Source organism: Spermophilus citellus (genome assembly GCF_964194105.1).
Source record: "Spermophilus citellus genome assembly, chromosome: 15".
Classification (NCBI taxonomy): domain Eukaryota; kingdom Metazoa; phylum Chordata; class Mammalia; order Rodentia; family Sciuridae; genus Spermophilus; species Spermophilus citellus.
In genome coordinates, this window is record NC_138195.1 from 48,286,559 (window position 1) to 48,301,777 (window position 15,219).

At 36.7% G+C, this 15,219-nt stretch overlaps 1 protein-coding gene across 4 annotated transcripts in view; it reads left to right on the plus strand.

The window, feature by feature from the left end:
- The window catches only part of KAT6B (lysine acetyltransferase 6B), a 190,195-nt gene that overhangs the window by 148,365 nt on the left and 26,611 nt on the right, over positions 1-15,219 (plus strand). For all 4 annotated transcript variants that reach the window (XM_081267040.1, XM_081267039.1, XM_081267041.1 and 1 more), the window contains exons 12-13: positions 410-571; positions 3,819-3,912. In XM_081267040.1, the coding sequence (XP_081123166.1) occupies positions 410-571; positions 3,819-3,912 (256 nt within the window). The remainder of the gene's footprint in view (positions 1-409; positions 572-3,818; positions 3,913-15,219) is intronic.

Below are 15,219 nucleotides of genomic sequence, written 5' to 3' on the forward strand. Positions count from 1 at the left end.
TTTTTAAAAACAACATAAAGTTTAATGTATTTGAAGTATTTTCATTTATTTATATTTCTTTAATTCAGATTTATTTGGTTCAAATAAAGAAAAAAAGACACTCTTAATAATTTTTAAGTTGCAAGTAAAAATTATTCCATTGCTAGTGGTTTGTCCTTTCTTAAGATAGCTTAAAGAGAAAATTGAGCTTCCTTAAATTTACCCTAATTAAGAGAAAAGGTCAAATTCCAATTTTCCATGTGACAGCTGTTTTCTGGTTTGCTCTCAATTTGTTTAATGAAATGTTTTAATCTTTCCATTTTAGATATGGAAATAAAATTTATACTTTCTGAGATACAATGTAGAAGAAACAATTTTATATTGGGTGATATTTCTATGTTAAATAATGGTGTCTGTTTCTTTTTGCTAGGTTGATGGGAATATGAGCAAAATTTATTGCCAAAACCTTTGCTTGTTAGCCAAGCTCTTCCTGGACCACAAAACCTTGTATTATGATGTCGAGCCATTCCTTTTTTATGTCCTTACAAAAAATGATGAAAAAGGCTGTCATCTGGTTGGATACTTCTCTAAGGTAAAACAAGAGCCAGCATGACCTTAATTTTCTTCTTTGAAATGTTTTTAGTAGAACCCAATTCTTTGAACAGAGCTTTCTTATGACTATAATTTGAATAAGTGGCACATGTTTGTGAAAAGCTCAGGTTCTTGTTTAGAACTCATTAAAAAACAAACAAACAAACAAACAAAAGAGCATGGTGCCTAGGAAGTGTGTAAGGATCCCAGCCCTGTGTGCTGTGTTGACTGTCAGCATCTTTGTGATGTTATAATTGCAGTCTTGTAGACCACCTGTCATCCTTGATTTTCGAAATGTTAACCTTATTTTTCATCTCCCCTTAAGTGGTATCAACGTGAAGGTTTTAATGTAATGTAACATTTAAGAGCCCACTCTCCTTTCTTCTTGTTGCCTTCCCCTCTGTGGTCAATAATGATCTCAGTGAGTTAGAACATTGACATTTGGACAGTCAGGCTGATACACTTGGCTCGCTTATTCTCTGTGCTATTGTTTTAAATTCTGAAGCAGACTTACCTTGCTGTTAACATGGGGAAGACCTGGACATATTGAGGGGCAATAGCTTGTCTTTGTCATTGGAGCAGTTTTCTCTTATTCTTCTGCAGTAAGGCTACTGAGAAACAATAATTCATACATAGTAAAGAAGAACTGGGTTTTAAGATGGTTACCAGGTAGTGATCTTTAGTTTTTTTTAGGTACCTAAGGAAATGGTCACATAAACAGACATGGTAATTTTGAGACTTATAGGCAGAAGGTAAACCATGCAAACCCTGTAATTTTTCTGATATATTTTTTCATGTTTGGTGATAAGATAAATGAAATTTAATGAATCTACTTTTCTATAATGTAAATGGAATACTTTATAGAAGTGATGTTTTTATGGGGAATCAAAAGATAGAGTATATATGAAAATTCTTGCAAACTATATTTATTCTAAATTTGAGAATCAACCATGAGACCATAACCAAAAATAAGAATGAGAGCCAGCATTCATAGAAAACTGCCTCAATATTTTAATCCACATATTTGGCCAAACTTTTAAATGAATATGAAAAAAGTTAATTTGCACATTACAGTTCAAAAATTGTCAGAATTAACACAAAATAAAACAATAAATAGGAAACAGATTTATATAATTTATAGGACACCTTACCTTTTATATAGGTATTTTAAGGTCCTTTTCTCCGAGTTTAAAACAATAGTGATCTTAATTGTCCTTCCTATTGGAAAATGCTGTTTCTTTAAATAGGTATGAGTTTAAACAGGGCTTAATGGTGCCTGCCTTCCTTGTTATGCATTGAGTCTTACATTGACTTGTGGATAGTAACAATGCATACAATTGGTGGTGACTCTTTAAAAAAAAAAAAAAAAAAATATATATATATATATATATATATACACACACACACACATACATACATACATACAATATGTATATATATTTTAATATCTTTTTTTAATTTATTTATCATTTTATGTGGTGCGGAGGATTGAACCCAGTACCTCACGCAAGCAAGGCAAGCGTTCAGCCACTGAGCTACAACCTCAGCCCCTGGTAGTGATTCATAGTGTTTCATTTTCTGCCTGTCTTCTCCCTGGGTGCTCAACAGCTTACTAAGAATAAGCTGAACTTTATCCTGTTTTGTTACAGATTATTCCATGTGTTAATATTTCAGAATACTAATACATTTGGCAGGATAGTGAAACAAAAATTAATCTAAAAAGTAACCGTGTTTGGGGGCTGAGATTGTGGCTCAGAGGTAGAACGCTTGCTTGGCATGCATGGCCACTGGGTTCAAGCCTTAGCACCACATAAAAATAAAATAAAGGTATTGTGTCCACCTACAACTAAAAAATAAAATGTTAAGAAAAAAAGTAACCGTGTTAAAAGACTGGATTCCATTTTAGTTGGAATTGTGGAGGAGTTTGGCCCTTGGGGTTATATTAAGTCAAATTCTAGTGGTTATCAAAAAGATGTGTTAAGGAGGGGGAAAGGATCGCTGTTGGTTTGGATTTCAAAACTCCCAATCTGGAAATAGTTCTGGATAATGAAAGGAATAGCATCAAGGATAAATCCTTTTAACCTAGAGCATATCTCTTTTTCCTTAGAGTGACCCATTATCTAACTTTGCAAAGTAAAATTAATTATTTGAACCTTTGCCATTGATGTGCACATCCAGTGATGGACATTTCATCTTCCAAAGAAAATGGACTCACATTATTGCTTCCTTCTCATTTTTTAGAGGTTCCACAGACAGCTACAAATGTGCAAAATTTGGGAGCTCATCTTTTTTACAAAGAAATCTTTAATTCTACCCTGTAGGGTTTTTTCCACAATCATTTCCTGTGATCTTTCAAATAGGTTCATTAAAGATCTGGGTGTTCTGAAGCAATTCTTTGATGTGGTTGATTCCATTTGTGGTCAATCTCATTTGTGGTTTGTATTTGGCCAGAGCTTTCACAAACTCAACAGCATTTTCCAGATCTTCTCTGTGTAGGTTTTGGCAGCTTCTGTGTACTCTGAATAAAATGTTGCTGCCCTGATGCCACATCCCATGATAATTGCAAAAAGTTTTTCAAGCAGTTTCTCATCATATTCTACCTAGTCTTCCTCTTGGTTTCAGACTGTTGGTGGTGTTTTGCTCTCTTTTTTTTTTTGTCTGGAGGCTTTGGGGTTTCTTGTTGTTTTCCTTTTTGTTCTTTACTGTTTTCCTGGTTTGAAATTTAGTTATTTCTATATACCTTTTGGCCTTGACTTTTAACTTACAGTAGATTGTATTTGTGCACATCTCCTTACATGTCTACAATTTTAGTTTGAGGCTTTTTCTCAAAGGCAAAAGATTGCTGTTGCAGAGGAGTAAATTATTATTTAGCAAAGTTGCCAACTATATTCTTACTGCACTGGGTAACTCTCTGGATATTATTTTCTCAATCTCCCAAATTGTATGAACAAGGAAGGAAAGCATTTCTTACATGCTGTTTGTATTCTGTTTCATTTGGTTTATATTTCCTTGAATTCATTATTCATATTTTATGGTTTCAACTTTCAAGAATAAAGATTTGTGAGGCATGCCCAGAATTGATGGTTTGTTGTTAGTTGGTTTGGTTAACACAATAGTATTATTTTGCTTGATGCTGACCTAACCTACTGCTCACCTGAGTATACTGTTTTACAAGGACAGTGGCAGGTGCAGGAATTGCCCACTTCAGCAGAGCTCTGACATACTTGATCTGTTTCTCCTTCCCTCAGGAAAAGCTTTGCCAGCAGAAGTATAATGTCTCCTGCATAATGATCATGCCCCAGCACCAAAGGCAAGGATTTGGACGGTTTCTCATTGATTTTAGTAAGTGAAGTGCTTTATTTACTTTCATGATCCAGGGAGCAGGATACAGTAACACATAAAACTTTATTTAACCTACTTTGGTGTTTTCATCAATAGATAATGGGATTTCTATTTATATTTACATAGGTTAGAAAATCTTCCTCAAGCGAAAAATTTACTGCTGCTCAGTTATTGTACTCTAGGAAATTGAGACTAGATCTCTTGCAGTGTCACTGGCTCACAAAGCCATTATGCTGAAGGAACTGGCAGAATTACATTCCATTCTATGGTGCTCATGCTCATTAGCACCAAAAGAGGCAATTATTTGCAATTAAATCTAAAGGAAATATTATTTAAAAGGATTTTCAGCTTTCTAAAATTTTGCCTGTAATCTTATAGGGTATAGAGTGGGAAAGGAATTTTTCCATTTACAAACACAATTCTTTAGGTAGCCTATCCTTAGCCTCACTAGTAGAAATAATTCTTATGTTGGTTTGTTTTAATTTCCCTTTTCTATTATGGAAGCTATTATAGTGTTTGTGTCTAGAGGTTTCCCAAGATACATTTATTTTATATACACTTTAATCTTCTGAGCCTCAATTAAAAATCAGTAGCACAAGATGTTTTTTAAAAAATGGTCATTTGTTTTTTCCTTGTTTATATTATATTAGGTGCATATAATGTTAAGGTGGCATTTAGAGAAATGATTCAAATTATGCAGGTAACATGAAGGCTAGGAATCCCATGATACTAGTCATTTCTGGCTGTGTTAAAATCTGTCACTTGGAACTGTGTGCTTCTTGGTTATCACATTGCAGTTTGTTGACTGAAAGGAGGAAAATTTAGAATTCTTGCATAATCTTCATAAGGCAAATCAAATGTAAAAACCACAATGTAGATACAGTCACAAATCCATGAGAAAATATGTTACACCCAAATCTATATTATTAGTTTTTGTTTGGGGACAGAATAACTGCATACTAGTTTTGGACTGATTTGTACAATATATTGGCATTGAAAGATACAATTATTTTAAAATAAGTAACTTTGGTTGATTACTTTAACATTTTTAGGTAACATTTTCCATTTGTAATTTATTACCCTAGTCTTATAGATTCTTTTCTGACCTAGTTTTCCCTAGGAGGGCCACCTTATTGGTATATCATTTTTATTTTACAGTCTGAGCTGTTAAAGTATTTCTAAGGGCAAAATCATTGTCTGTTCTAGAGTTTTTTGTGGCCATCATTCATAAGTTGTTCATACATATTGTTTCCAGTATGCATAGCAGCCATTTGAGTTAAACTTTCAATAGTATTTGTGTGCTTACAGAATAAGGCAAACTCTTTAGCTCGATATTCAAGATTTTTAAACACCTAGTTCCAACCCATCTTTACCCTTTTTTTTTTTTTAGTTCACTGATCTCTTTTTTTCTTAAATACTCTGAACATACCCCCATACCTCCATTCTTTGTCTATGCAGTCCCTTCCCTGACATGACTGCTTGCTCCTTTCCAGTCTCTGTCTATTCAGTTCTGAGCATTGATAAGAGCTGGCTCAAGAGCCACTGCCTTTTGATTCCATCTCCTGGAATTTCATCTCATATCCTTCTTGACTCCATATTCTATACTATTGCACTTAACCACCCTTTTTGCTTCTTTGTAGTAATCATCAATTTACGTGTCATGCATCCAACTTATCATAACCTCTTTAGATGCCTTCTTATTTGTATCTATTAGGACAGTTTCCTCAGTAATCTGCATGAGATATATTTTTGTTGATAATAATGAAATCTTCAAAGTGATGTGGTTGCTGCCCACAATAATTTTCTACATAAAATTCAAAAGGAACTGTTACTTACCAGGTAAGAATTCAAGCTCTAATTATAGTAGGATCTCAGTTGTACAACATGATCTGGTACTAAGGCCTTCCCCATGACACAAATGGCCCAGGTAACAGAGACTTTCCTTCAAAGGCTGAAGCTTTATATTTTTATGTATTTTAGTGGTTCAGATTTTTTTTTCTTTAAATCAGGTATCATTTACTAACTGTTTTTAAAAGAAACAGGAGATTGGAGGATAGACTTGGGTTTACAGCCCACTCTACCATCCCCTGCCATTTCTCAGACCTGTGCCCGGGTAAGTTGCCTGGCCCAAATGAGGATCCCTGAAATGCCTCCTCTCAGAGACCTTGGGAGGACAGAGAAACCTGGTATGGTGGTGACACTTAAACCCTGTCAGAATGGCACTTGTTTGGAGGTGTCCTTGTCATCTGGGAGCTTTTAGTTCCAGAGAACTCTGTAGGGCCTGACTCTTACAAGAACACTTCTCAAGAGGGTCCTTTGATGGGGCTGGGGATGTGGCTCAAGCGGTAGCGCGCTCGCCTCGCATGCCTGCGGCCCCGGTTCGATCCTCAGCACCACATACCAACAAAGATGTTGTATCCGCTGAGAACTAAAAAATAAATATTAAAAATTCTCTCTCTCACTCTCTCTCCTCTCTCACTCTCTCTTTTAAAAAAAAAAGAAAAAAAAAAAGAGGGTCCTTTGAACCTCACTAGAGATTTGACAACCCCTTCCATGGGGAACATTTTCAGAGCTGACAAGAAACCATCCTCTTCCTGCCAGGATAAGTAGAGGGGCACTTTACTTCTACGTGAGCACAACCAAAGCTTGATGAGACTTGGAACAAGAGGGCCCTTTTGCATTGGAGACACCCAAAGCAGGGAGGCTGACTGTTCCTGACTCTTTCAGGGCTTGTTCCTCCTAGAACCTGTAGGTTTTGGCTCCTAGATATCTGCTTCCTTCCCATCCTCCAGGGCTTTTCTCCAGAACAGACTCAGGCAAGGGCCTCTAGGAGACTCTCCAGTTCTAGTTTCCACAGTGCCTTCCCCTCTGTGGGCCTAAGTTTACCCTACTGTGTCAAAAGGAAATTGGAGGAAATGATTCTCAAGGTCCGTTTCTGAACCAATGGTCCACCTGTCTGTGAAGGGCTAAGACTTCCTCTGATCTGAGAAAGGATTTTAGATTCCCAAGAGGGGTACTATAAAGGCTAAGGCTAACAGTTTATTTTATTTTGATTGTTTTAGTGAAAAATGTATTTGAGTCTACCTTGTGTTTTCAAACATGAACTACAAAATGCAGACAAACCTTTTCTGAATGACAATATTGTGATCATTTCCACTCCCAGGATGTGAACAGGCAAGGTGGTGCTGAGGGTCAGATTCTAGATTTTCTTTCCTGTACCTGTTGCATTGCGCCTACACTGGAGTGGATTAAGGAGTGTAATGAAAGATTTGAATAAAGTTGAAAGGGAATTGGTATTCTTCCCTTAAAGAAGAGGCTGGGGGAAGAGTGGTTCTGTTTTTTTGTTGTTGTTGTTTTTCAGTGCTAAGGATGGAACTTCTATCCTTACATTTGCTACCACTGCCTATCCCTATCCCTGGGGGAAAAGTTTTATAACACTCAGGGACCACAGGAACTGATGTAAACTCAATAGAAATTCAGTTTAAAACCAAAAGAATTTCTTAGCCATAGAAGTTTTTTAAAGAAGATAGAACAGTCTGCTGAAAAAATTCAAAGTATCTCCTGGGAAGTTATTTAAAATAATAGCAGATAAACATCTTCCCAGAACTATTTAGATCCCCTCTTTGCTGAGGGAGGGCATGGATCACTTATAACCATTTTTGACCTCTTTATTCAATGGTCAGGGCAATAAAGGAAAACTAGGATTGGAGGTTTTCTTTTTTAATTTTTTTAATATGTATTTTTAGTTGTAGTTGGACACAACACCTTTATTTCACTTGTTTATTTTTGTATGTGGTGCTGAGGATCGCCCAGGTTCTTGCACGTGCAAGGCAAGCACTCTACTGCTGAGCCACAACCCCCAGCCCCAGGATTGGAGGTTTTCTAAAATCTGTTCTGGTTTGTAAGGAACCTTTTAATGGTTTAATTTATTTCTTTTTTGTACATGAGTCTGGGGTCTTTTGATCAGGGTAACGTTTTCAGTAAGTATAAATAAAGTTGTAAAACACGAAAATCTTTGTTTTGTTTATGATTGCTAGTTTAGCAAGCTGAAACAAGATGCAGACAAAGTAAAAGCTATCATAGCCCCCTTGCACCCTGAACTGTAGGCATGATTAAATATAATAAGGAACTACAAATACAGGGCTTTGGTCACTGTTCTCCAGAATAATGGAAAAGGTGGAAGGGTCATCTGTAGGGCCAAATGCTGCCCTTATTCCAGAATAAGTTGTTTGTCTCTAGCTTCCTAGGACAGGTTGTCTGGGATTTGTCAGAGCAAGTCTCCCCAGGAGGCAATTGCAGAGCTTGACCGACATGACTGAAGACCACTAACTCCCAGCCTACTCATAAACTACCTCATGGGTTTTATGGCTATGCTCAAAATCTACCTTGGTGGGCAAAAGGGTGACTGTCATGGCTGAAGCTGATTCCACATTCTCTTCTCCTGGACTCTGATAGTCCCTCTATTCCTTAGGAATTTTAAAGTCCCCCCCCCCCCATCTCTTGTCTCCATCCACAAACTCATGCATGCATATGCATACACATAAATGACCACCAGTCTGTATCCCCAGGAGACATCTGGGGGATAGTCCCCTTTCCACAAGACTTCTGCAATTATTATTATAAGCCCTCCCACAGGCAAGGCCAAGGGCTGCTCTTCCCACAGGACACTGCCAAGTACTAGGGTACCAGAGTGTTTGCTGATGGACTCCTGTTTCCAGAGCCACTGAGCAGTGAATGCTTGACTCATCTCACTATTTTTCTTTATAATTTTGAAATTATTTCAGACTTAGAAGTTATCAAAATATCACCAAAAATGCCCATAATTCTCCACCTAGATCCTCCACATTAACATTTTATCACATCAGCATTATTATTCTCAACATCTCCCTCCCATGTATATGATAATTTATCATTTTGAGAGTAAATGGCAGACATGTTCTACCTTTACCCCTAAACATTGTAGTGTTTTATGCTTTTATACATACTCACAATACAAATGATCAAAACCAAGAAATTAATGTTAATTTAGCAGTATCATCTAATTCTACATATTTCATTCAGCTTTCTTTTTTTTTTTTTTTTTTTGTTATCACAGATTGAACTTAGGGGCACTTAACCACTGAGCCACATCCCCAGCCCTATTTTGTATCTTATTTAGAGATAGGGTCTCACTGAGTTGGTTAGTACTTCGCTTAGTGGCTGAGGTTGGTTTTGAACTCATAATCATCCTGCCTCAGCCTCTGGAGCCACTGGGATTACAGGCATGCACCACTGCACCTGGCTTCTTCATTCATCTTTCAGTATTTGCCAGTTTTCACTTATGTCCCTTCAGTGGGGTTTAAAAACAAAACAAAACCCTGTCCAAGATCACAGGTCATTTTACTTATTATGTTTCTTGTCATGTTTAGTTATTAAGTCTCTTAAATTTATTTTTTTAAAGAATTTTTTTTAATATTTATTTTTTAGTTTTTCGGCGGACACAACATCTTTGTTTGTATGTGGTGCTGAGGATCGAACCCGAGCCGCACGCGTGCGCGCTACCGCTTGAGCCACATCCTCAGCCCTCTTAAATTTATTTTAACCTGGTATAGTACCTAGTCATTTTTCACTTTGTTTTTCATTATTTCAACATTTTTGAAGTGTACGTGTCTCTTATTTTACAGTGTCCCTCTTTTGGGCTTCTGTGATGTTTCATCATGATTAGATGCAGGTTATATACTTTTTGGCAAAAAATACCAGAAAAGTAATGTTGTGTCCTCCTTGATGCCTCTCACTAGTATCACATTATTGGGTTAAGTTGGTTTCTGCTGGTTTTCTTCACTGTGAAATTACTGTTTTCTTCTTTGTAATCAGTAAGTACATGGTAAGAAGATACTTGAGGATTATATAAAAATCTTATTTCTCTTCCAATTTTTACCTGCCAGTTTCAGCATTCATTTATTCTTTTTTTAATTTTTAAATTTATTTTAATTAATTATACATGACAATAGAATGCATTTATGCACTTTGATATACATAGATGGAATATAATTTCTCATTTTTCTGAATGTACATGTTGTAGAATCACATTGGTCACACAGTCACAAATATACATGAAGTAATACCATCTGTTTTTTCTATTATCCTTCCTATCCCCACATCCCCACCCCTCCCCTCCCTTCACTTCCCTCTACCTAATCTAAGGTAAGTCTATTCTCTAGTTTCCTTCCCCCTTTATTGTGAACTAGCACATGCATCAACATTCAGCCTTTGGTTTTTTGGGGTTGGCTTATTTTGCTTAGCATGATATTCTCCAACTCCATCCATTTAATGGTAAATACCAAAATTTCATTCTGAGTAATATTCCATTGTGTGTGTGTTTATCACATTTTCTTTGTCTGTTTATCTACTGAAAGACACCTAGGCTGGTTCCATGGTTTAGTATTGTGAATTGAGCTGCTATAAACATTGACGTGGCTATATCACTGTAGTATGCTGATTTTATATCCTTTGGGTATAGACTGAGGAGTGGGATTGCTGGGTCAAATGGTGGTTTCATTCCAAGTTTTCTGAGGAATCTCCATACTGCTTTCCATGGTAGTTGTACCAATTTGTAATCCCATCAGCAATGATGAGTGTACCTTTTCCCCCATGTCCTTGTTAACATTTATTGTTGCCTATATTCTTGAAGATTGCCATTCTGACTGGAGTAAGATGAAATCTTAGTGTAGTTTTGATTTACATGTCTCTTAATTGCTAGAAATGTTGAACACTTTTTCATATATTTGTTGATCGATTGTTATTTCTTCTTCTGTGAAGTGTCTATTCAGTTCCTTAGCCCATTTGTTGATTGGGTTATTAGTTTTTTGTTGTTAAGTTTTTGGAGTTCTTTATATATCCTAGAGATTAATGCTTTATCAGAGGTGCATGGGGTAAAGATTTTCTCCCAATCCGTAGGCTCTCTCCTCACATTATTGAATGTTACTTTTGCTGAGAAGAAGCTTTTTAATTTGAATCTATCCAATTTATTGATCCTTGATTTTACTTCTTGTACTTTAGGGATCTTGTTAAGGAAGTCAGATTGTAGGCTGATGATAATGGTGAAGATTTGGGCCACTTTTTCTTCTATTAGGCACAGGGTCTCTATTCTAGTGTCAAAGTCTTTGATCCACTTTGAGTTGATTTTTGTGCAGAGTTAGAGCTACATATGGATTTCCAGTTTCACCAGCACCATTTAGTTGAATAGGCTTTTTTTTTAATACTTATTTTTAAGTTGTTGACAGACTTACTTTATTTATTTATTTATTTATTTATTTACATGCGGTGCTGAGAATCAAACCCAATGCTTCATACATGCTACACCAGCGCTCTACCACTGAACCACAGCCACAGCCCCTCCTCCTTTTAATTGGTATTCTGTAAAAAAGAACTTTTCCTTTTTCCCAATTCATTGAATTATTCATCTACTTATTCATGTAATTGTAAACTCATGGATTTTTAATTCTGTAAAATAGAATAAAATTACTACCTATTGATTTTGGTGTTTCCAAAACATCAGATTGTCTCAAACATAAATTGTTTCAAACTGCTTCAAGCTATCTTTTGGGCCCTTTGGACATGTTCTCATTCTTTGAATATTTCCTTGCTTTCTGATACAATATGTTGTTCCAGATTCATCTTATTCTTATCCTTTCCTTTAGCTAGCCAAGGACTCACCCATTTCTCCTAAAGGCCTTAGTTCCTAGAGTAGATAACATTGCTTTTAGAAAGCACTGTCTGGGCTGGTTGCAGTGGTACATGTCAGTAATCCAAGTGATTTGGGAGGCTGAGGCAGAAAAATTGCAAGTTCATGACTAGTCTCTGCAACTTAGTGGGGCCCTAACCAACTTATGAGACCCTATCTCAAAATAAAAAATACATTAAAAAAAAAAAAACACCTGCGGATGTTGTTCAATGTGGAAGGAAGGAAGGAAACATCTGGTCACTGGCATTCTTATTGCTACTGGAGAATCACTGTTTTTAGGCCCTCTCAGATATTGAGATAAGAAAGGATATTTATATGTGTTTGTAATTCAGACTTTCACTATCCAAAATGTATTTTATTTATGTGCTTTATCTTAGACTGAACATTTAAGTAACTTCAGAATTGCTAACACATACCTATGAGAAAACTAACCTCTTAACTAGAGGTCAGTGTTCATGTATAGTTCCTTTTGACTTTATCCTTAGTATTTCTTAGTATATTTAGTCACAAGACATTATTTGGATTAGTTCCTTTAAAATTTTTTTCTTCTTTGTGGTTATATTACTCATTGAAATACAGTTAGGCTTATTTGTTTTCAGTTTTACTATTTCCCCCCCTCCATCCCCTGTCTTTAAAAAAAATTAAAGTCATGCCCGGTACAGTGGCACACACCTGTAACCCCATGACTCCAGAGGCTGAGATCAAAGGATCACAAGTTTAAGGCTGGCCTCAGCAAGACCCTGTCCAAAAAAAAAAAAAAAAAAAAAAAATCAACAATGAAAAGGGTTGGGGATGTAGCTCATTGTTAAGTTGCTCTTGGAATCAATTCCTGGTACCAAGAATATAAAACATGAGCATGATTTCAAAATGGAAACCATACTAAAGGGTACACTTAAATGTCTCACACTTCCCTTGTCCCCTTTACATTCTCATTCCCTGATCCTTACTGTTTCTTTTAGTACAAATGAGCAGCTAACTGGTTTTTCTCATTTCTCCTCCTTTATTACATAAAAGGTAACATGCCATAATCTTCTGTGTTTTGCTTCTTTTCATTAATAATATATCCTGGATATCACTTCATAGAGATTTTTTATTCTCTTAACAGCTGTTTCATATTCCATTGTGTGGAGGTATATAGTTGATTCATTCACCCCCTTCCCTATGTATGGGGCTATAGATAATTTCCAGTATTTTTGCTATTTTAAAGGTGCTTTAGTGAGCTATCTTGGTCATGTTTTTACTGATATAATTTATTTTATAGTAGTTATAGTATATAATATGTACTCCAGTGGTTCCATTCTGATTGGCTGGGTGATAGCTGAGCAAACAGTTCTTTTTTTTCTTGGATCCATAGAACCAGGACCCTGCCTGATAGCAGAGACCCAGGGAAACCAGCTGACTCAGGTTCTGCTGAATGGGAGAACAGCATTGTAGCTGGTGTTGAGAGAGGATGGCATCCTCACTCACCATGAGTTTATGCATTTATCAGATTCCAAACTGGGGGACGAAGGAGGATGAGAATTCACTTTCTTGATTTTTTTACCTCTCTGATTCAGCCTTTATTGATTGGGGGACTCTAGTCTACACTCTGCTAAATACCAGTGACAAAATGGAGACGACAGATCTTGCTAGGTGGTCAGGTTCATTGATGAGTCAACAGTTGCTGTACAGTATGTTTGTACTGGATGCTTTGAGAGCTCACAGGAAGTTGAAGTGAAAACATTCCAGGCTGAATGGTGGAATGTAGGCTGAGAGAACTATCATACTCAACAGCATGACCACATGAGGAAGCATTTTAGATGTTTAAGTGACTACAAAAGAGACTCTAGGTAGATTAAAGAATCATATGATTAACCTAAAACCTAAAATAAAATGGACACAAGAACATTAAAAAGTTAAAAGAATATACAGTTACTTATCTGATCTTTAGATGGTCAAAGAAATTCTGGGCATCAAAGCAATGAAAGAAGTAATGAAAAAAAGTATGCAGGTGAACTTGATTATAAAAATCTGAAACTTCAGTGTGGTAAAAAGTATTGATATTGGACTGGGGTTGTGGCTCAGTCGCAGAGTACTTGCCTCTCACATGTGAGGCACTGGGTTTGATCCTCAGCCCCACATAAAAAAATAATAATAAACAAAATAAAGATATTGTGTCCATGTATAACTAAAAAAAATACTGAAGGGAAAGAAAAGTATTGACATTTTGCAAGACAGTGCATTCCTGTAATCCTAGTAACATAGGAGGCTGAGGCAGGAGGATTATAAGTTTGAGGCCAGTCTGGGTGACTTAGGGAGACCCTGTCTCAATTAAAAAATAAAATGGACACAGAGGATGTATCCAGGGTAGAACATTCTTGGGTTCAATCCCTAGTATTGAGGGTGTATTATAAAGCAAGCATAATGGGAAAGGTGTTTGCATCAGATATGCCAGGGTATAAGTTTGGGTATCCATGTGCTGCTTTCCATGAATGCCAGAGCTCAGCAAGGGGCCTGTATTCAAGGAATCTGCTGGAAGTTGTTGGCATGATATGGTTGCTGAAGCTATAGATGTAAGTGAAGACAGCCAGTAAGGAGAGTGTAAGGAAAAAGAGCTGAGGATAGAGTGTTTAAAGTTGCAACATCTCAAAAGCTAATCAAGAATGTGGAGCTTATCGAGGAAATTGTAAAACGTCCAGAAATTGGAAGAAAATCAGGAGAAAATGTCAGGAAAAGCAGAAGATGTCAGCCTTTCAGTTGCAGCAGTAACAATAATCATAATCACAGCTGACATTTCTAGAGCACTTGCTGTGTGTCAGGCACTGTCACCTGTATTACACACATTAACTTAATTCTCGGAGAAAGCTATAAGGTAAGTTACTTTTATCATCTGTCTTTGGGGGTCATAGAGACACTAAGAAACTCAGGTTTAAGGTCTTTCCCCAGCCGGTATTCAGTGTCCCAGAGAAAATGGGGTAAGATGTATATTTTGGAGAACTATGATTTAAGTGGAATTAAACGAAGCAAACTGAAAAAGTTTGACCGTCAAGGGCTGGGGCACAGAAACCTGGTTGTTTTAAGCTGGGAAGACTGGAACACTGGGAGATGTGTTTGTGTGTATGTGTGTGTGTATTCCTACCCCCCCTAGCTAACTATACATTCAGGCATTTTTAAAATTAGTATCTGAATACTTGGGAATGATCATAAAAATTTGTCAGCAGGTTCAGTCCTTGGCTCTCTTTATTCAGTCTTAAAGTATACAGTGTCAGGGTTGTGTTCATGGAACAAGTCTGTAACCACAGGAAATGAGAGTGAATGAATTAGGCGTTCACTTCAGGAAATTCACTTTGCTGGCATTTTCTATGATATGTTGAGGGTTTCACCTTGGCTTTCATGAGGTTGTATACTATTTAAAACTGAGTCCCTAATTAGTTTGTGCTGCTGGAAGATGGGTGCAGGTGAACTGGTGTAATGCCTCCAAGTTATGAAACTTATGTCTTAAGCATGATGAGCCATGTGCTTCCACTTATTCTCTTAAAAATGATGCCCAACTCACAGCACGTGGTTTAAGAAAAGTAGGAAATACAATAAACATTTAAGGAAAG